This window comes from Equus przewalskii, chromosome 4 (assembly GCF_037783145.1).
Source record: "Equus przewalskii isolate Varuska chromosome 4, EquPr2, whole genome shotgun sequence".
In the NCBI taxonomy this organism is placed as follows: domain Eukaryota; kingdom Metazoa; phylum Chordata; class Mammalia; order Perissodactyla; family Equidae; genus Equus; species Equus przewalskii.
In genome coordinates, this window is record NC_091834.1 from 77,771,909 (window position 1) to 77,795,186 (window position 23,278).

At 37.4% G+C, this 23,278-nt stretch overlaps 1 protein-coding gene across 1 annotated transcript in view; it reads right to left on the reverse strand.

Annotated features, from left to right (window-relative positions):
- Positions 1 to 23,278, reverse strand: part of FAM3C (FAM3 metabolism regulating signaling molecule C) — a 49,104-nt gene that overhangs the window by 19,542 nt on the left and 6,284 nt on the right. Inside the window, exons 2-5 of the mRNA XM_070616432.1 lie at positions 16,197 to 16,251; positions 9,669 to 9,773; positions 3,217 to 3,246; positions 2,490 to 2,613 (exon numbers count right to left, since the gene is read on the reverse strand). Of these exons, the coding sequence (XP_070472533.1) occupies positions 2,490 to 2,613; positions 3,217 to 3,246; positions 9,669 to 9,773; positions 16,197 to 16,209 (272 nt within the window). The 5' untranslated portion in view covers positions 16,210 to 16,251. The remainder of the gene's footprint in view (positions 1 to 2,489; positions 2,614 to 3,216; positions 3,247 to 9,668; positions 9,774 to 16,196; positions 16,252 to 23,278) is intronic.

A 23,278-nucleotide genomic window follows, 5' to 3' on the forward strand; every position in this document is an offset into this window, starting at 1 on the left:
AGAGGGCATGCAGGAAAATATTAAAATTTCTACTTATGTATTTTTAGTATCTACTTATAATGTTTTACTGGGTGCACATGCAAAAAAAGTCTGTTACCAATGGGGAGGCAGTGTTAAAGAGCTGTGGCAGCAATTGGCAATGGCTTCCCAATTTCTCTCTATACTTCTCTAATCATTTTTACACAGCAGTCAGAAAATTTTTTTCAATGTAAATGAAATTATGACAGTCCAGAGTTTGAAAACCTTCAACAACTTCTCAACACACTCAGAAAAAAGATCTCATCTCTTTACCTGCATGGCCCATAAGTTTCTACTGGCCTGGCCCTTATTCGCTTATCTCCAGCTCTTCCCCATCTTAGGGCCTTTGAGCATGCTTTTCCTTCTATCTAGAATGTTCTTCCCCTACTCCTCACCTGCTGTCTTCTTTTTCTCCTTTAATTTTCAAGCTAAACCTCATTGTCTTAGAGAAATTATTCCTTGACCCACTTGATCTAAAACTGGACCCCTCAACCTCATCTCACTCACGTCCATCAGTATTCATGAGATCCTGCTGCTCTGCACAGCTTGTGCCACAATTTGCAATTATTTATTTGCATTTACTTCTTAAATATCTGTCTCCCATATTAGACTGTAAGTTCCATGACAACAGGAACTATGTTTAATAAATACTTGAATGAGTGAATGAATGATGCTAGGAAGATTCAGACACGTACTTTAAAATTTTTGTTGGAAAAACTTTCAATACAGAAATAGAATGTACTGGAAAACATACTAGACTGTGAATTGGTGCCAGCAGTTTCTCCACTGGAGATCCCCTGGCCAAGTATTCAGCCCTTCTTTGGAGATCAGATTTCATGACCTGAGACCTAGCTATGAAATCCCATCAATTATTTAATCTCTCTTGGGAATGGCAGGATGATTCTTGAAATTAGGATGGATGGGTGGTCTGCCTCAATTTTATAGTTAAAAAGAATGAAACACAAATTCTATATGACACTCCCCCATCCAAGAACCAAATTCTCTGTCTCCAAGCCCTGTACTTATTTTACCAGACTCCACTGGCTACATACTCTTCTCTTTTTTTTTTGACCTATATAATCTGTGAACAGAAAACCTGCTAGTAAAGAGTTTGGTCTCTTCTTCGCTTTAAAACATCCAAGCTTCAAGAGGGCAGAGGAAGTCTCAGGACGATCTACCATGGGCTGGGCATTCTAAGAGAACTTTCCTCCCATCACTTAGAATCAAACAAGGTGAAAAAGGGGAATAGGAACATTCTAAGTTAATGGGAAGGGTATCATTTAACATAAAATCCACAAACTTCCAAAATCCAAGTGCTTTATTACATAATTCAGTAAAACAGGACCATTTTGAGAAATCAGAAGGCAACAATTAACAATAGGTTATCATTCACATGAGGGAAAAGAAAGGAAATGAGTAGGGACCTTAAAGAGCACTTAGCTCAAGCCCTTAATTTTATAAGAAAAGTGTTATTCTAAGAGGCTAAATAACTGCCCGTAGTTAACTGAAATGGGGCTAGGATAAGAATTTAAGAGCTTCTATATTAAACAGAAAAGACACACAAAATGCAGGGAGAAACTGCCCAGTTCTCCTATCCGTAAAACTACCTCACTCTTTATTCTACATAATTGATGGCATATTTGTTATTTTACATGAAGTTTAAATAAGCTCATAGATCTTATTTTCTAGGCAAAGGCAGATTAAAAGCAACCAAATAAAAATAAGGTATTTGACTTCAGAGGCAGGAATTTCAAGTGACAAGTGACAAGTGACAGTCGGTAATGAGGTAGGAGACTGCAAAACCTAAAAACTGTATTTTGTAGAGCGTCTCAATATAGGAAAACACTCAGCTTAGTGGCAAGCTGTTCTGTGCCACAAGACTTGGGGTTATTACTGGATTATTTCACACTTCAACAAGCAGCATTCAAATATTTAAAACGAAACATGCTGGTTTGTAAGATAGTGTTCATTATCTAGGGCAGGGCTGTCCAACAGGACTTTTTGCAGTGATGGCACGCTCTCTTTCTGTGCTGTTCAGTTCGGTAGGCACAGCCATATGTGGCTACGGAGCACTTGAAATGCAGCTAGTGTGACTGAGGAACTGACCTATTTTAATTTTAACTAATTTCAATGAATTGACTTTTCCCCTATGATTTAAGGATCAAAAGTAAATAGCCAAATGTTTCTATGGCTACCATATGGGACAGCACAGAGCTAGAGAACTCAAGGGGGAATTCCTCATCTCTACACAAAGCTAGATAGACGCTGTATTCTTATATTACTCTTTAATATGAAATTCAAGACCTTTTTAAGATTCAAATGTGTAGGGAAAAAATGGCTCAAGGAAAATTAAAATCTCTTTTCTTTAGTAAAAGCATACCCAACACAGTTTCAAAAGATCTATTAAACTCAGGTTCAATTTGCTATAATTTAATAGTACACCTTACATTTCCACATCAATAAATACTTACATATTGTCTTCCAGGCAGATTTTGGGTCCCACCACATTGGCTGCGCCACTTGCCATTTTAAAAGCAAAATGCTTCTCAGGGCACGCTTTTGAGATCCCACATTTATATCTGGGAGGTTTAGTAGCTTTGGGGGAGAAAAGATATATATTTTTTAAAAAAACAATATTAATGGACTCTACAATCAGTTTGTTTCATATCTCAAACCACAAAGGGCATTATGTAAAACATCAAGATACATATGTCTTAAAATACATGCTAGGATTTTTTTTTCTGAGGTAATATGATCTTGATGAGGGTAAATATACCTTATCTAGTTATTTTTTAGTTTGTTTTTAAAATTCAGGATGGGGGTAGGCTTTGAATTGCTACTTTGCATTTCTAGTCCATATATGCACACCAACGGTTACCTCCAGGACCAGGAAAATGCCCAATGCACCACTGAATACCTGCTCATGTACTAGTTCTAACTAGGAATTCTGCCTTTACAACCTTTCTGTACTTAGAGTACCGAAGCTAAAAAAACACTAATGAAACAATATATCCATTATAAATAAATACCAAGAATACTGGGCTGTCCGATCAGATAACATCCTTATAACTTTAAAAAGCAACTTCTAAATCAGTTTTTGCTCATGTTACACTATCTCCATTCCTCAAATATAAGTTCTCATATGCCTAAGATAAAACAGAACAAACCATCTGCAAAATATTGAGATGAAATACTTACCACGTGCAGCTGTGTCCAATGCTGACCTTGCTAAGAAAAAGAAATTATCTTTGTTAGAAGGAATAACACAATTGGCAAGTATCCACATTTTAAACATATTTAGAGCTAATAGGCCTATAAAATACAAGAAATAAAACATTGCTTTAGAGAAAAAAGTGAGAAAGTAACTTTAGGCTACATAACTCACTATAAACAATTATATAGAGGAGTCATAGAGGGTAGTATTTTATCATTGATAGAATATTTTATATTTACCTTTTGTTTTTATTTTTAGTTATTATAAATCTAAATCTCATTCAGAAAGTTACTCTACCACTTACCTTTAAATGCCTTTAAATATATATTTGGCGAATAATAGGGTGTTTAAAAGTTGTTGCTGCTGTATGCTGTTGTGTACGTATGCATATAAAACCCCGAAGAACATACATAAACCTTTCTTAGTAGTTAGGCTATGGGGATTGGGGGGGCCAGGGGCAGCACGGAAACGGGAATGGGACATGACACCAGATGGATGTGGGGCACAAGCGGGATGGTGGGGTGGTGGTCAGGAGCTTTAACTTCTCTAAAATAGAAATGTATTGGGTGTAATTAAAACATTAAGGTCATTACTAGGAGTTTTGTAATTTTTCAGTTCAAGGAAGCCAGACCGTTCTGATCCACTTTAACTTGAATGCAGTAGATCTCAATCTGGCCATCTACACTTAGAGCTTTCTAAAAGCATTAACATCTGAATTGTAATCAGGAGACTACAATTCAGGTCATCAATAGTATGGGGGACAGCCATTTCCTGATTTAGCTAATAAGCATTCAGTGTCATAAATGTTTGCCAGCTGTTTGACTATAAATAGTTTTTAGTTCTGTACTATTTTAGATAACTGGGAATTTCCTGTAAGTCCAGTACTCAAATGGAAGAACAGAAACTTAAAAGAAAAATAATATGCAAATGTTGAAAAAGAGGAGAATAATCAAGTAAATGAAGGCTTGTTAACTCTATAGAACACTCAGAATATTATGCACCACTAAAGTCAGATAGGCAAGGACTTGAAAGAAACAAAAAATGATCGGTTAGTAAATTAGGGTGTTGGGATTTCTGGGGCTCATTCTTTCAGTTTCCTTAATTATGTCATAAAAGTAAGGGAAAAAATAATTCTGGTGATCAATGGTCCAATGCTTTCAAGTTTTGTAAATGAGAAAACGAAAGCTCAGAGAGTGATCAGCAACCAGTGATTAGCAGCATGAAGACTAGCAATTCTCAATTTCACTTTGTCCTGAACAAACACGTATTATCAGGCTCAAGTGTTAAGACGCTTACAGAGGAACATTGCTCAAATCAGGAGTTTTGGTATACCTGGCTTATGGTAACAGAATACAGGGAAGACAGCGGGATCAGAATGGGGGTAATATAACATAGCTCATTCACATAGGCTGGACACTCGGTCAAGTACTTTCACATGTATTATTGATTTGACCATCATCCCTGTCTGAAACATAAAGAAACTGGGAACAGAGAGGTTTACTGGTTTGATTTGTTCTAAGCTATAGCTAGTAATTGGCAGAGCTAGTTTTCAAAGCCATATCTCATTCTAGCACCCAAACTCACAGGGTACCACCCCCAAAAAAGTAATGTCTGAGATCTCATGAACACATGAACAAAAACTGCTAGTCCTGCTAGGAATGGGGAGCCAGGATAGGGAGCTTTTGGAATAACCTTCTGAGTGAAGAGTACAGACAAACTGCAGAGGGTTCAAGACTTCAGACAAGTACACAAGGACAGGGACGCTGCTGAAGTAATCCAGGTAAAAACGGTAGCAGCCCAAACAAAGATAGTTTCCGTGGGTTTGAAAGAAGTAGAAAGGTTCAGAACAACTAAGGAAGTATCACTGAAGAGACTTGGGAATGGACGAGAGGGAGAGAGGATGCAAAGGGAGGAATCAAGTCTCTCTCTCAGACATTTGGCTTTAGAAGCCTTCATTTATTCATTCACATGAGCCAATGAACAAAAACACCATCTCTGCTCTCAAGATGTTTATAATCTAGTGAGGAAATGGAGATGGGGCAAGGGATGGATGATGAGTTCTGTGTTGGATCTGTTCATTTTAAGATACTTGGAGACAATCCAAGTGGAAAAGTCCAGAGGCCAATTGTAAATGAGATCCGGGATGAAGATACAAACTGGAAAAATCAGCAAATGATGAGGCCACCCAAAGAGAAGATTTAAAGTGAGAAGACGGCTGAGGAGAGGATCTGAGAGACATCAACAATCAAACAATGCTCAGAGGAAGAGTGTGGCTGAAGAAATGGAGGCAGAAGGAAAACCAGGGATGAGCCTCTAAAATGGTCAAATGAATCTGCTTGTAAAACTTAAGAGATGCGGAAAAAAAAAAAAGTAAATGCTACTCAATTCAAAAAACTTTAGTGGGATACAATTTTGGGAAAACCAGTTTCCCTTCATCATCAGGCTTTCAATCAAATAATATCACCTCCATTTAATTTGCATAACAGTAAGGGGAGAAGATGCTCAAAGGTAAAGAAACTCTCGAGAAAGGCTTTTCTTTCCAGATGAAAACTAATTTTTATCCAATATTCATCAAAACCAAAAGTCTTCTACTAGGCCTGCAATTCTGAGAATTTTAACATCTGGAGGCAAAACGGGTAAATTTACACAAGCAAAACAGGATGTTGTCCAAGAGTATAGGCACAGCATCCGAAGACAAAAATCCCTCCTTTGTGCAACTTTTGTTCCTTAAACTACCTTGACAGCTCTAATTCTCAATTTCTTTCAATATACAACTTTTCACTTCAAGGAACAAATAAACATTTCTGATTTGGTTTCATCAATGAATATCTTTCAACAAGTCAGGCTAAAGAAATCAGAACTATTTTGTACTTTTTAAGTATAAAATAGTTTTTGATAATGTGCCAAGTTATTTATGTCTATACTATTTATCAATGGTTTCAATTTGAAAGGGTAAAAATAAATCAACTCAATAGAACATTAAGTATTTACGACAGCAATATATGCAAAAGTAATTTGAACTGCGTTCAGTACATTTACTGGTTGTTAAGTATCCACACTGAAAACTAATGCTATGTTAAATCACAATCGTGACTAAGGATGGTGGATTGTACCTAGGTAGATAGCCTACTTGGGACACTATATATAGTTTTGTAAGATGTTAACAATATGAGAAACTGAGTAAAGGGTATGCAAGATCTCTCTGTATTATTTCTTACAAATCCATGTGAATCTACAGTTATCTCAAAATAAAATCTTTTGGTAAAAAATTGTGTTAAAAAATATCACAATTTATTTTGGTAATTTCAACTACTAATTATGGGCAAAACTTTTCATTCTTCTTTTCCAAAAATAAGTTCACTTTATTTTTTCTAAAACAGTACTAGACAATCAACCTGAATTTAAATTTATAGAAACTACCAAGTAATTTATATATCAAAAAGTTGAAAAAATGGAAAACTTACCACCAAAAGAACTATAATTAAATCTCACGGATCTCCCTAAGATACTTATTATAGAAACAATCCTAATGTCGAGTTAAACTTATTACCCTTTCGTAAATTAAGTTAGATGTTAAATGAATGGTAAAGACAACAATATATTCATCTTTGCTCAATTATTCTGAAATAAAAGCGAAAATTTAACCATATAAGTTAAATTTTTACCCGTTCAATAGATTGGAATCTAATAAGGTTTGGCGGATACATGTGCTACTACTTCAGTTGTGACAATAAAATAAACCATCTGCCACCAGAATGCCTAAATCAAACAGCTAAAGACACACAGTAAAACCTTGCAGGTTCCTAAAACTAGGAAAAGTCAAAATGAAAGCCAGGAAAGACAACTATCCTAGCTGAAGTAGCTGAGTGTTTTTCATAGCTGACAACCGTAGCTTTTCAACTAATGCAGCTTTAAATGAATCCCACTTTGCAAATACTCTTCCTCTCCACGTAAAAAAATCCTAATTCTTAATTACCTACATTCATCTTCCATTCAATTGGCAATACTACCTACAGGGCCTAGTGCTAGATGCTGGGTGAAGCTCCAAGATATTATTGCCCTGAAAATTCATTCTCCAGTAAGGGGAGATGGATACTTGAAAAAGAGTAAAAGAAAATAAATTCTATCGTGTAAGTATGTAATTAATCAGTGCCAAATTAAGATATTAACACTATGCATTAAAACAAACAATTCAGAAAAAGGAGTAACACATTCTATTAAGGAAAGAGGGAGGTTCAAATACAATTTCTCTCAAGAAGGAGCATTTATGCAGTTTGAAAAAAATGAGAAGGATTAGCTGACGAAGGGGAGATGAGAAGGACGTGCCGGGTGGGGAATCAGCATGAGCAAAGACCAAAGTATGAAAGGACAGGGTTTGTGAGTGCCAATGGGCCCTGTGAATGTGAGGCATGGGGTGGGGAGGGTGGAGAACAGGGGAGAAAGGCAGAGGCAGGTTAGGCGGGTTTGAGGGCCAGCCTAAGTAGGGAGTTCAGATTTTCCTGTCCAATAATTGGAAGTACTACAGGTTCATGAGTTTCTAGAGAATCGCTCTGGCAGTGGTGAGACAGGCAGACATCAAAGATAAGAAACACATGTAGCGACATCCCTGTGATGTTTACAGAAACAGTCCAGTCTAGAGATCTGGATGCAAACTAGGCCGGACACTGTGGCTTCATCCTTCATCGTTCTCTCTGAAAACAGTGGATCTTTCCCCAGAGTAATTATTCTATTTGTATCAATGGTCCTATTGCCTGCCTTCCCTCAAGGATCCATCTTTTCATGTCTGTTCAATCTCTTCCCACCAATTTGTCATTCACTGAATCTTTGCCCAAGGCCGATAGACAAGTGAAAGTCTCTCCATTACTTAGGAAAAAAAATGCTGAACTTGCTTCAGCCTCAAGCTACCATCCCATAATCTTCTTCCCTTACCATCAACCTTTCTTAGAAGACTTAATTATACACATGGTTTCCACAGCAACACTCAACAAGCCCTCAATGCCTTCAATGTCATGCCTGCCCCATCATTCAACTGAAATCAGCTGCCTTCTCAAAGGCCACCTGGCTGGCCCCTTTACAGTAAGAGAAGTATACAGTCATAGAAGAAGGCAAGTCAAGTCTCACTATACTTTGCAGGAACTACTCTGTGCTGGATCCTGGATACTTCATTTTAAGATGGGTGCTGAAAAACAGGTGGTACAGGAGGAGAATAACCAGTACATTAAGAGAAATGATCGAAAGGGGAATTCCTCAACTTAAAAAGATGGGAATTCGTAAAAAGATCGCCTGAAGGAATATGCCTCCAATTTAACTATTTGAGGGATCATTAATGTTGAAGGGAGCTCCAGCAGGTAGAAGGAAGATCAGTGGATTGAAATTACTTGGGAATGTAAAAGGCAGAGTTCAGAGCCATACAAGGAAGTGCTTTTAAGTAGTCATTGTAAGAAAAGTCACCTGAAAATGTTTATACAGAAATTGATGACTATATATCAGATTTGCCTAAAGCCTTGATACTCAGTAGGTGGTCCATGGATAGGAACCTCAGCATCACCTGGGAGCTTGTTAGAAACGCAGTCTCAGATCCCATCCCAGACACTGAATCAAAATCTGCATTGACCAAGATTCCCTGGTGACTCCTTTGACATTAAAGTTTGAGAAGCACCAGTTTGAGGGAGTCTTGAAACTAGATGTGAGAGGGAGTGAATTAGGTCTGGGGATCCCTCCCAAATATTAATTTAGGAAAGCAAAATTGACTATTCCAGAGTCTGAAAGTTGTTTTACCCAATTCCTGCCTACTACATCAAAATACTGTTTCTCGGTTTCCTAGTCTCACCTTTCGTGTGTAATCTTTTAATACCTTAAATGATGCTTCAGCCAAAGCTTATCCATACATTTCAAATGGTAACTTATTTTATTAACTTAAAGATTCTGTTAAAAACTGAGTTAAGGTAGCTTACAATAGTATGTTTACAACATAGCATTAAATAAATTGGTAAAAAGAAAAATGTTGCAGAAGGAAAATAAAGGTAGGAAAACAAGATGGATTTCTATGGCTGGCATTTAAAATGCATTATTATGACTCCTAATCACTTGCTAACTGAGGGCTAGATTTGGTTTCAAGTTTTCTAGAAGGGTGTGATATCTTCTAGAATGCACATTTAGAAGGCTATGATTAATGTCTCTAAGCATGTATAAAACAGATCCCATTAAATATTCAAAATGTTGAATAGAAGATTGATGCTTTACACTGAATTAATTCTAAGACTTTCTATTGTGTACTTTAGAACATTTTAATGAACCACACTTACCAATATAATTACATTTTCTTCTCTAGACAGACTGAACAGCAGAGTGACTCAATGTTGATCACCAGTAAAAATTTAAAAGACAATCACAGCAAAAATAAGATTAAAGAAAGGGAAAAGAAAATGAAACTTACCAAATAGATTTCCTAAACTTGCATCCATTTTTATTTCAAATACTTGAGAAATAACATAAAATGTCAGTAAAAATACTGCCACAGCTACCACCAACTTTGCAGCACCTAGATAAAAGGCAGAAATAACTCAGCATGAGCTTATGAGCCCAAAGAACTTGTATTATATAGTATTTCAATGACAAAATGTAAGTGTATAAGAAAAACATGTTTTAAGACTAATAGATTTCTACTTTTTATCTATTGGATCTTAATTTTACTTAAGTTAAAACAAAAATTGTACCAACAATCCATCAAGGGATTTTCCTGATGAAAGAATTATCAGATTGACTAGCAATCTAGCCAAGGAACTGCTTGAGTTATATGTCTGTTTTACATCTAGAAGAATGACCTGCCATCAGTTGCTGGCCAACTATACAAAAGTATGATGGCTGATGGAACACCACCACCAAGTATGTTGGATGATGCATTCCTAACCCTTCTCAAATATAAAGGGCAATACTATACAGGGATGATGCAAAAACGCTGGACCTTCTGGAGATACTAAGGCAAGAGAGCAGGATGTCCACTAAGCAAGGAGTCCTCCAGTGAAATGTAGCAGGCCTACTGTCCTCTCACCAACCAACATCTCTCCTGGAGCTACACAAGCGCTCCTGGGATGGTGAACAAAAGTACTCCTCCTCATACTTAATACCTAGTTTAAGACGGGTCTTCTCAACTCCCAGAGGACTTAATTTGGCTCCTATCACATATGCTTCATAATGTGGCTACATGATAAGGTCTGTTTATATCTTTAACCATTTCTGAGTGCCTTACAAATAGCTAACTTTAACTAGTTAACTGCTTAATATGAAACATATTTGTTCTCTTTCTCTATAGCTAAGCAAATCTAAGACAGAAAAAGGGCAAGATAGGAAAGGAAATGGAAAATGACAGGAAAGAAACATCTTCCTCTTACCCTTAGGATCTTAGAGTCATCTCATTAGTTATTCGGGAACAATATTAACATTGTACAATCCCCATTCCCCTCTCTCACCAAAAGTTTAATTTATATTGATCTAAAAGAGGTAGACGAGATCAGCAGTCATCTCACTATCCTTATGGAAACAAAAGCCCAGAAGTGAGGCAACCACCCAAGATTACAGGTAAATTAGCGCAGCATAAGGACTGGGGTCCAGGGATCCTGGCAGAGCCCAGTGCTTTGTACAGCTCTCGATTCTAACACTCACTTATGACAGTCTCCTGAAAACCTACCAAAACTCAACTTATTGGGTAAGGAAGATTAAGAAAGCACTACGTTCATTCTAATTTCATAAACCTAAAAAGATTAGGACTACATTCTTAGACGAGGGAAGGAAATGAACCAATAATGCTCAGAAAGGCTGATGATGCTGAGAAGCACTAATTTCTCAGAGCTACTCATTTCTATTTAGAAATACTCTATAAATATAGAAATGAGGTGGCAACGAGGAAGCCTAACTACCAAACTAATTAACCCCACACTTCCTCTGTTTCCTACCTTCTCTCCTCCAAAAACTGTGCTTCCTGTTTTCAAGAGCAACTACAAGTGTTTCTAGTGCATAAGAGTGCAAAATTCATGAGGCTTTGAACTCTTCCCCCCACAGGATCTAACAGAGTGCCTCATACATAGTAATACTCTCCACAAGTGTTTGCTAAATAGACAAACGGTAACAAGTGGCATATTCCTCCTTCACCACTTAAGACAAGGGCTTAAAGATTATACATCACATGACAGTCTTAACATCTTATTTTCTAGAAATTATGGGCATGTGCAACTACAGATAACCTTTCCCTGTCCCTTAAAATATATATGAAACCTTCATTGTTCAAGATTGAAATATTAAAATGATTAAAACATCAAGGTTAGGAGCCGGCCCTGTGACGCAGCGGTTAAGTTTGCACGTTCTGCTTCTCAACAGCCCGGGTTCCCCAGTTCGGATCCCAGGTGTGGACATGGCATCGCTTGGCAAAAACCATGCTGTGGCAGGCATCCCATATATAAAGTAGAGGAAGATGGGCACGGGTGTTAGCTCAGGGCCAGTCTTCCTCAGCAAAAAGAGGATTGGCAGCAGTTAGCTCAGGGCTAATCTTCCTCAAAAAAAACACTAAACTAAAAACATCAAGGTTATATGAAAGTTCTAGAGTAAATTCTATACCAAGCTAAACCTGAACTTACACTAAATAAGCTTTATACATATATATCACATACATGTATACATCCATACACATATATAATACACACAGACATACACGATTTACCTAGTGCCTACTATAGAGCTGAATGCTTTATAAGCATAATCTCACTTGCACAGATTTTCAAGATATTATTTTAATAAATATATATATATACATTCAGGCAATCTACTGAATGGGATAAAACATTTGCAAATCATTTATCGGATAAGGGGCTAATATTCAAAACATATAAAGAACTCATAGAACTCAACAGCACAAAAAAAAAATCTGACTTAAAATGGGCAAAAGATCTGAAGAGACATTTTTCTAAAGAAGACATACAGATGGTCACAGGTACATGAAAAGATGCTCTACATCATTAATCATCAGGGAAATGCAAATCAAAACCTCAATGAGATATCACCTCACTACCTGTTAGAATGGATATTATCAAAAAGATCAGAAATAACAAGTGTGGACAAGGAGGTGGAGAAAAGGGAACCCTTGTGGACTATTGGTAGGGATGTAAACTGGTACAGCCACTATGGAAAACAGTATGGAGGTTCCTCAAAAATTAAAAATATAACTGCCATATGACCCAGCAATTCCACTTCTGGGTATTTATCCAAAGAAAACAAAAAAACTAATTCAAAAAGATATATGCACCCCATGTTCATTGCAGCATTATTTATAATAACCTAGTGGATAAAGAAATTGTGGTGTGTGTACATATATTCCACTGGAATGGAAATATATATGGAATGGAATATATATACACTCTAATGGAATATTCCATTGTGTGTGTGTATATTACTCAGCCATAAAAAGAACGAAATCTTGCCATCTATGATAACACAGATGGACCTCAAGGGTACTATGCTAAGTGAAATAAGTCAGACAGAGAAAGACAAATATTGTTTGATGTCTCTTACACGTGGACTCTCAAAAAAATTAAGTAAAAAAGCTAAGCTCTTTGATACAGAGAACAGATTGGTGGTTGCCAGAGGTGGGGGATGGGAGGTTGAGAGAAATGGGTGAACTGCTTTTGTTTGTTTTTTGAGTTTAAATAAATTGAATTTAAAAAGAGAGTGAGAAGACAATCTTCTCTGAGGGAAGACCGGCAAAGAGTGTGCCATGATGGTGCCCTCACCCCTCTCAAGCGTCATGTGCTCCTTCACACACTAAGGACTGACAGTACTCAACAAGCTCTAACAAGAGGCTCAGGATAACCACCATCCCCACACTCCGCCCAAAAAGAGAAGACTATTTGATTTCTAACAGCTCAACACAGATGATATTGGGAAATCTGTAGCCCTGAGGTGACATTAGTTCATTTCCAGAGTTTAGCTACAAGTTATGGTATATCAGGTTTCAAGGAAATTCATACTGGCTCCCATTAAACTATATGAGGTTAAGAAATATACTGGATTATTGGGGCATATATTCTGATAACCAAAATTACACACCAGCCATTTGTCATATCCACGTGGGCTTTATTAAATCAAGGTTTTAAAGGCGAATGTATTGGCTGGAATTATATCATCACTGTCTTGGTTACAGCACAATTCATCTGGGGCAGGAAGACAGGGGGCTTTGATGGGTGGTGACTGTGAGAGGAGTGGGCTCCCTTCTCAATTGTCGCCGCAGCACAGCACATACTCAGGTGTCTGTCATGGGGGAACCAAGCAGCAAAAACCCCCATCACCATAAATCATTTTTTTAATGAACCAAGCAAATTCTCAGGAATGCAATATTAAAGTTGCAAATGTATTCACTGGAAAAGCAGAAGGTTAGCGGGTTCCCACAGAAAAAGGGAACTCTTCAGACACCAAAGGGCAGAAGGAGGGTATGTTCCTCTCAGCCTTCCATCAACACTCAAAGAGCGCCAATCACTTTCTTGGTTTTGAAGTCCATTTTCCCGATACACAGATCTTCCAGCACTCACACAGCAGCCTCAGCAGACTGGATGTTCAGAAAGTCAGAGCTGGGAGGGAATAGAGTCCAACTCCCTTACTTTTCAGAGAGATACCCTGGGGTGTTACAGTAGGGGTGTGGGTCCTCAGCAGAAAAAAAAAGATTATTTTCATTTTACAAATAAAGAAAACAAGGCCAAGAATTTAGATCACTTGCCTAAGGTCACATAACTAGTCAGTGGTAGAACTGAGTCAAACCAAGACCTATTCACTCACGCTGGGCCATCAGAGTAGCTGGGAAGAAACAAAAGCTCTAAGGGAGAGAGAAGTTAGAGATGGAGAAACTGATAATAGAACAAGCAGATGGTCCCTGAGAGGAGCAGCCAGGTGAAGAGTAGCAGAGCTTAGATAATGCAGAGTTCTGGAACTTCTAAGACCCTTTATAAGGGTCTCCTCCAGAGCAGGCCACCATCCAATTCTGGACTTGGAGGAGCCTAACCACAGCAAGCCACAGTTCCCATTTTTGACTTTCCATGAGATTCCCTCTCCCATCAAGCCAGGGACTGCACTAATCTGAGTGTCTCTATTTTTCACAAACCAAAAAGCACAAACTTTAGACATTGATGCCTCACTGTAAGAATAACTGCTATAAGGATATTTCAAACCAACTGGGTATTTTTTTAAATTAGAGGAAATTGGGGCCGGCCTGGTAGCACAGTGGTTAAGTGCACACGTTCCGCTCCAGCGGCCGGGGTTCACCAGATTGGATCCTGGGTGTGGACACGGCACCGTTTAGCAAGCCATGCTGTGGCAGTCATCCCACATATAAAGTAGAGGAAGATGGGCACAGATGTTAGCTTAGGGCCAGTTCTCCTCAGCAAAAAGAGGAGGATTGGCAGCAGGTGTTAGCTCAGGGCTAATCTTCCTCAAAAAAAAATAAAAATAAAAATAAATAAATTAGAGATTAATTAGTCTAAAAGAAATAAGCTAACAGCTAATCTTACTTATTCATTCATTCAAGGCAGTCCCCTAGAGACATACTAGGAACAGTGCCAAAAATAAAATAAGCAATCAGTGAATAATTACTTGTCAATTAATCTTGGTAATAACTGTCCGAATCAGAGAAATGGACCGGGTGACAAAGTTAGTTTCAACTCGAATGAACGTAGAATTATGTGAGATGGAGCAATTTGCTTTAATTATTTCAAATGACCATGTTTAATTAAATAATGTACTTTTAAAATCATCTGGAGACACATAATCATAAAGTTGATCCTGTTGTATTCAAAGACTTAAGAAAAGACATTACAATAAGTTTTTTTAAACCACAAACAAGCTCTCGGTTTTCTGGGACTATCCTTCTTTAACAATTGTACAGCTAGTCAAAGAAGAACGTTTTTTGTAAGTTCATGACCAAGAGATCCAGATTTCCAAATTTCCACAAAAGCATTTGTGAACAATCCTCTTTTATCTTTGTTTAATAATCACGATGTTTAATCACCTGCATCTGGTTCTATATAACTGGCTGAGGCAAGAGGAATTCTTCATTCACCCACCTTAACTTCAGGCACTTCTAAGAGATGCTCTCTTAAGAATATTTTGTTTGCTGGTGAGAAGATGATAATCAAAAGACCATCCTGATTTTGAGAAATTACAAATTATCTCCTATGTTGGGCATACACTTAGAAATTTCTATGTAAAGTGTGCACTTCTTCTGGGCCTCGGCTGTGCTGGAGGAGGGGCAGGGGTCACCCATTTTCACTATAGGCAGGAAGAGGTCATCAGCCCCTCCAGTTACTTATGAATCTGCCTTTTTATAATGTTTTATAATAACTGCCTTAATACTATGAACATGAAACGGTGTTTTTCAATTTCCTCGCTATGCTGCCAAAGAACAGATGTCCTTACACGTAACCTCACTTATGTAGACTGAACTTGAACTAGGGAGACAGTCACTTAAGCAGAAACTCATTTTCCTGAATCCTTCACATACACTAGTTCTAATTAAGTATATACGTAGGAAAGAGTTAAGCTTTTAAACTTTACAACTCATTTTTCTCAATAAGCTAGAACCTAGCAAAAACAAAAGTCAGCCTTTCTAGGCTGCCAAATTATTCTTTATATGGACATTTTATATATACTATTAGGCAAATAAGCTTACTGTATAAGAACATTAAAACCATAACTTAAAATATTTAGCATAAATAATTTCAATAAAAGTGCTCCAAAAAACTTAGGTAACATTCACTAAATGTCCAATTTGTGATCTGGCAACTACTTAAAAAAGAAGATAACAATGATTTGTTATATCTCAGCTTTACACTCAATACAGAGAAAGATTATTTACTCTCTCCTTTAGTCATTACTAAACAAACAGGTTACACACAAAGCAGAATTATTTCTACTGAATTAAATATCTTACCTGCTACCCTCATGTCTGGTTTTTCAGTCTATGGCACTTTTCATTAAATAAGCTCCTAAAATCAAAAGAAAAGGCAAACATCATTAGGTTTAGAATGAGCACTCCTCCCAGATTGAGTTTGATTTGGAGTGTATATATTAAACCAATTAAGTAAATGTCATGACATTTCTAAGTATTCCATCAGTATTAACATTTAATGAGAATACTCTTAGCACCGGGCCTGGCTCCCTGCATTGGACCATAAAGGCTCCTGAGAGGAGGGTTGCATCTTACTGCTGTGTCTCCAGCTCCCTAAGTGAACAAACAAGTGAGGGAAAACCTGCCATCAAGCATGCAACTAGAAGATAATGCCTATTATTCTCAGCGATTATACATCTATAAGGAACTTTTGATATTTGTTCCAAACCTTCAGTCTGCAGCTGAGGTCCAAAGAGGTTAAGCTGCTTATCCAGTAACGGAACAAATTATTTGTAAAAATGGGGCTAGGATTTAGGTCTGCTGGCTCCTGCTCCAGGCCTCATCTTCAGTATATATAGGATGCCACTTCATTTTCAGTGTGACATAATTCAAGTGTCACTACGATAAGCACTTATAGCAAAGCCTTCTTATTTTAATACCAGGGTCCTCTTCCTCTTCAGGTTTTCAATTTAAGTTTGTAAAAGAATATATTCAGAAGTATAGAATTGCAATTTTAAATATTCCACCAATTATCACGGACAGTGCATGTTATATACCAACTGAAGAAATTATTCTTTGCTATTATTCTAATAACAAGAAAGAGATGCTGGAAAAAAAAATCTGTGTATGTGTACATGTTTTCCTTCTAAGAAATAACTCAAGATAGGTGACATTTTAAAAAGAAAATGGAAAAGAAAATGGAAAAGCAAGTAAATGAGTTTGACAGGAAATTCATGCCCAAGTTTAGCTAGACAGTTTCCACAGTCTACTCAACCTATTGTACAGGAAAGGAATTCAACAGAAAATTTTGATTAATGAATTACATTAATCAAAAATGCATATTGCTTTATTTTAGACTGGATTTTGATACTGATGTTTCAGTCTTGATATCTGATCTAGTAAATCAAAGAATGCTGCAAATACAAATGACACAGCCATGAAGGACACTGAAAAGAAGTGAGACATCCAGTTTTCTCACCCATCAAGAGGGAAGAAGCAGGGGTGGGGGTGGAGGTGGTGAGCACCCAAAGGACCAATGCTCTTATGCTAACTCCCTTGCTTCTGTCCAATCTACGCTGAAGACAACATCAACACTTAACCTAACACTGAAATGAGCATTATTGATTTCTTTTCCTTTCTTAGTTATCTGAACACCTTCCACATAACAGGAAAAGTCAATATTAAATATCTAGTCAAACTAACTACTTAGCCACAGGCTGGGACAATACTTAAAGCAAATAAGAAATACTGAAGTATCCACAAACCATCACATTAAAACAGAAAAAAAAAAATTCTTGGCTTTTCAAATGAAAACCCCAACTGGTTATAAATCTTCCTTTGACTTCCAGCAAAACTGAACACTACATTCAGGACACACATATGCCTTTCCTCCCAGCTAATATTCCAAAATAACTTCACTCTTATCTGTGTGTGGTCTAGGAAAATTTCTCTGAAAGTGTGATAAGCAGTTGGGCAGACACTTGCTGTTCTATTTCACTGTTTCCATTACCTGCTGAGGCCACACCTGTACAATTACAGTCACTGCCTCATACATCTCCCACCCGTTTGTACCTGCCAACAAGCCTCCTTCTAAATTTAGCACTAGTAAGACCACAATATAAGCAACTAGCATAGTCTGGCTGAATATAAATGTTTTTCATTAAAATTTCTCAAATAACATTTAGTAAAATCTCTAAATTAAAATTTCATCAAATCTCGAGCCAGCTGTGAAGGCTTGGCAGTTAAAGTTCAGCATGCTCTGCTTCAGCAGCTGGGTTCAGTTCCCAGGTGTGGAACCACACCACTTGTCTGTTAGTAGCCGTGCTATGGTGGTGGCTCACATAGAAGAACGTACAACTATACTCAACTATCTACTGGGGCTTTGGGGGGAAAAGGGAAGAAAAAAGGAGGAAGACTGGTGACAGATGTTAGCTTAGGGCAAATCTTTCCCTGCAAAAAAAGAAAAAGTCAATTGAACTTAAAAAAAAATCTCATCAAATCTCACTCATAACACATTTTTTAGTTAGGTCACTTAAGAAGCAAATTAATGATGCAAGAGTGTAAATCAGCATAAAGAAAGACTATTGAATATGGTTGAGAGCATCTGTTCACAGTGTGCTAATTCCAATTAATTCCTAATTTGTCTTCTTAGGAGGACATTTAAAAACAAAGAAAATCATTACATATAATCTCAGTGGGAACAAAGCAAAAACTTAATGGAATCTGGTATAAACCTCAAGCTGAACCTCCAACACTCAAGTGGGGATAGAACAGGTCCAGAGAAAATGAACCCGACAGCAACAGGGTAAAAAGGCCTCCACTAGAACTTCAGAGTTCTTTAATCCAGAGGCAACAGGTGAAAGAATTTATAATTTTAATACATTCATTAAAAGGTAGAGATACAGAAATTAGAGCCACTTACCAAAACTAGAATATTGGTGGTAGGAAGAGAACATTTTTAGGACCAATTAAAACAAAAAAAACGGAAACCCCGACAGTACATTTGTGAAATACATTTGTACCGAAAAGTGTAGCATAGATCAAAATAACAAGCTTCAATGTAATAACTGAACAAAATCAGGTTGCTAATATGTAAATTGCACAACCATCTGAGAGTCTACTGCAAGGAGGGCCACCATGACGCCCCTGGGCAATGAAAGACTATTCTGGATAAACACTAAGTAAGTATGCAATCTAGACAAGAAGAGAGCCTAAAACTAGGATCTCAGATTGACCTACTGGATTTCTTTGAATGTCTTGTAACTTAGACATTTCCTTTAGCCCAATATCTACTTTGGTCTAATTTAGTTAAGTTTTGTTGAAATCAGGCCTGAATAAATAGGTATCATCCTAGAATCAATCAACTTCAGGAATAACAGATAAAAACACAGGTCAAATGATACTTTCATTCTTTCCTTGAGAAGTGGACTTGACCTACATCAAGTGAATTACAAGAATACCGTTCTCTATCAACAAAACAAGCCATAAAAACAATTCTTTACCAGGAAGGGAAGGTCTTGCCAGTTAACATAAACTAGGCAACAATGCGTACAGCAGAGCAATTCACACACAGTCTTACCTTATGTAATCTTCCTAACAGGCCTCTATTTGGAGTGGGTATTACGCTGGCTTATAGACGAGGTCAAGGGATTTGTCTAAGGTCATATGAAGGGTAAGTAAGGAGCTGATACTGCAAACAACCCACTCCCTTTCACCCCAGCAGCTCACAGACATACTCTAAGAAGCTTGTTGACAAAATGCCATGCCATTGAATCTGGCTTTTGCAAATTGCTCTGGGAATTGCTAATCTCTGCTGCCAACTAACCACCCCAGAGATCTGACAGTTTGTCAAAATGACTAAACTTGTGAATTAGAAAAAAGACACAAGAAAATGAAGCATACAAACACACCCATTGACGTATTTAATATTAACAAACAACAGTCACTTAATTAAACCAGAAAAAAATACTACAAATTATACTCCACAAATACAAAGAAACTATCATCCAATTCAATCCAGCTTTAACTCAGTGGTGGCCAAATGCAATTTTAAATGAATCAACTGAGTGAAATTCAGATGATTCTAATATTCGTGTGAACTGGGGCATTTCACCAGGACTAGAAAAAAAGGTCAAAGAGCCAGCAGATAGACTCAAAGTACACTTGGGCACAGTGATAGTTAATCATATGTGTCAACTTGACTGGGACATCAAGTGCCCAGCTATTTGGTTAAACATTATTCTGGGTGTGCTGTGACGGTAATTCTGGATGAGATTAACATTTCAGTAAAGCAGTGTGCCCTTCCCGATGTCAGTGGACATCATTCAACCTGTCGGAGGCCTGAAGAGAACAAAAAACGCTGAGCAGGGAGAATTCACTCTGTCTATTATCTTTGAGCTGCGACATCAGTCTTCACCTGCCTTCAGACTTGGACCGAAACTTACGCCATCAGCTCTCCTGGCTCTTAGGCCTTTGGACTTGGATTGGAACTACATCATTGGCGCTCCTGGGTCTCCTGCTTGCCCACGGCAGATCCTGGGATTTCTCAGCCTCCACAACCATATGAGCCAATTCCTTACAATATTTCTACTGATTCTGTTCCCCTGGAGAACCCAGACTAATACAGGACCCTCCCCGAACCCCCCAAATCAGAATGTACAAGATTAAATGTTCAGTCCCAGAGCAGTTAAAGAGAGAATACTGAAATCAAAGGGATGCTAGAGGTCACCAGGGTAGGGTAACTTACTCTGATTTTCTGTTTACAAATAAAAGTATGTTACTAAAAAAATTATTTGCAAAAAATACCTGCAGTTATGCGAATAAAATAGAGCAAGTGTTGGCAAACTTTGTCTGTAAAAGGGCCAGGTGGTAAATATTTTAGGCTTTGTGGACTACAGTCTCTATTGCAACGACTACGTTCCGCAGTTGTAGCTGGAAAGCAGTCACAGACAATATGTAAACAAATGGGCCCGGTTGTGTTATAAGAAAACTTTATTTATGGACACTGAAATGTGAATTTCAAAAAACTTTCACATTACAAAATATGATTTAAAAAATTTTTTTCCAAACAGTTAAAAATGTAAAAACCAATTTTGGCTTGTGGGCCATATAGGCTTGTGGGTGGTAATTTGCCAACCTGAGATGGAGGAATAAAAAACCAAAAATTAAAGTAAAAAAAAACAACTTTCAAAATAAAGGAATAAAAACTTTCCTGATCACACCCTAATATTCTAACATTTCTTAGAGGGTTATTTGCAGGATATACAACTCCCACAAGGCTCCTATTGGTCCTCTTACAAGTACTACTAGGGAAGTAGGACAGATCAAACAACCCTAAATTCTGTGTTTTATACATTTTCATAATCAACTGCTCTCCATGAAAAAAGCATAGACTCCACAAGAAACAACATAATAGACCTTCTTCAAAAGGAAGGGAAAAATTCTTCTCTTCTTATAGATGAAGCTGTCCTTCTATAGCAAAGATGGGAATAAAATCTCAGCTCTAGAATGTTTTCCAAAGCAATCTCAGGACATATAAAGAAAGGGATAGAGGCTGGCCCCACAGCCTAGTGGTTAAGTTCAGCGCACTCCACTTCAGCAGCCTGGGTTTAGTTCCCAGGTGCAGACCTATACCATTCATCAATCAGTGGCCATGCTGTGGCAGTGTGCCACATACAAAATAGAGGATGACAGGCACAGATGTTAGCTGAGGGTAAATCTTCCTCAGTAAAAAAAAAAAAAAAAAAGAAAAGAAAGAAAACAGGGATAAAAATAATTAATCTTATTATTATATCCCATTTTATTTTATTAACTGTAAAATTATGTTGGTGAGGAGAAACTGACACTACTGTTGTCTTTATGTAGGTGTTCAAAAGTATTTTTGTGATTGGCTTAAAAAGTGGGTGAGTAACTTTACATCTGATGTTTGATCAACTTTTAAAGTTGCAAATATTTAGCTATAAAAAGCCCTTGTTTTAATAAAGTTATCACTATAGTAGATGCAGTTTGCTATCTAGCACCCTGTCTCACGCACATGCTTCCATACAAACAGCTCTGTCAGGCTGGATAAGTTTCAGGTGAGTAGAGTGCATTCATTTGAAAGAATCTTAACATTTAAAAACTTAGTCTGATATCTGAGCTGCTATCATATTATATTGTGAATATAACAGAATTTGGTATTATTAACACTTAATGCTTAAAAGAAAAAATCCATTTGCTAACTTGAGAAAGTATTTTAGTGCTAGTAGGAGATTCTGATACTGAATCATAGAAAATGGATTTTTAAAAAATCTACCATTTTAACACACGTCATATACTTTTTAAAATATGACCTGATAAAGACCAAAGGGAAATTTTTTATATGACTACCTAACAACCAAAAAACTACTCCAGGTTTTTAAATGACCAAACTAATCTTACACTTTGACTCAAAAAAAAAAAAAGAGCAGAAAGTATTTTCTTCATTTTGGGAAGGTGAAAGGAGATCTGTACGAAATCCATAATGCTAAGAATAACCACTTTTTTAAAAAATCACTGAGAAAAACATAAATGTATCCACTCTTTCTGCAAAATGACCTTCAAAAAGGTGAGATTACAAAGCAATAGACCAAAAACTTTTAAATGGTTCAACAAAACCGATAAATAAATCTTTTAGAACAAAATGTTAATGTCTACTGAAAACCTTGGGAAGAGAGGGATATGGATGCTCTATGCCTGGATTTTTAAGTTATCCGAAGTAGTAACATATGGTTTTTATTTTCTTAATAGTATTATACTGAAATTACATTTAAAAGAGGATTAGGGGCTGGCCCCATGGCCGAGTGGTTAAAATTCCACGCACTCCACTTTGGTGGCCCAGGTTTGCTGGTTCAGATCCTGGACGCGGACCTAGCACCACTCATCAAGCCATGCTGAGGTGGCATCCCGCATAGCAGAACCAGAAGGACCTACAACTAGAATATACTAGAATGTACCAGGGGGCTTTGGGGAGAAGAGGAAGAAGAAAAAGAAGATTGGCAACAGATGTTAACTCAGGGCCAATCTATAAAAAAAAAAGAATAAAAAATGATAAAATAAAACTATAATACCAACTTGTCTCTCCAGTTACAAACCGGTTAGTGAAGCCGCCCTGCTAAATCGCGCAAGCGCCCTACCAAGACCAACTTTGCCCCAATGACCTGGTGGACGGAGAAGTGGCCAAGCCTGACAGATCACACACACTATATTCTGAGAGCAAAAGCATTTCAACATGATTCATCTCAACGTTAAGAATTCCATGGTACAACTCCTTCCGTGTGACTGAGCTAAAGAGATGGAAAGTTCTTTCCTCTTCAGAAATTTGAGACATCAGATTCCTGAAATATTTCAGCTGATCAACAAGCATTTAACCATGTTTTCTGTAAATA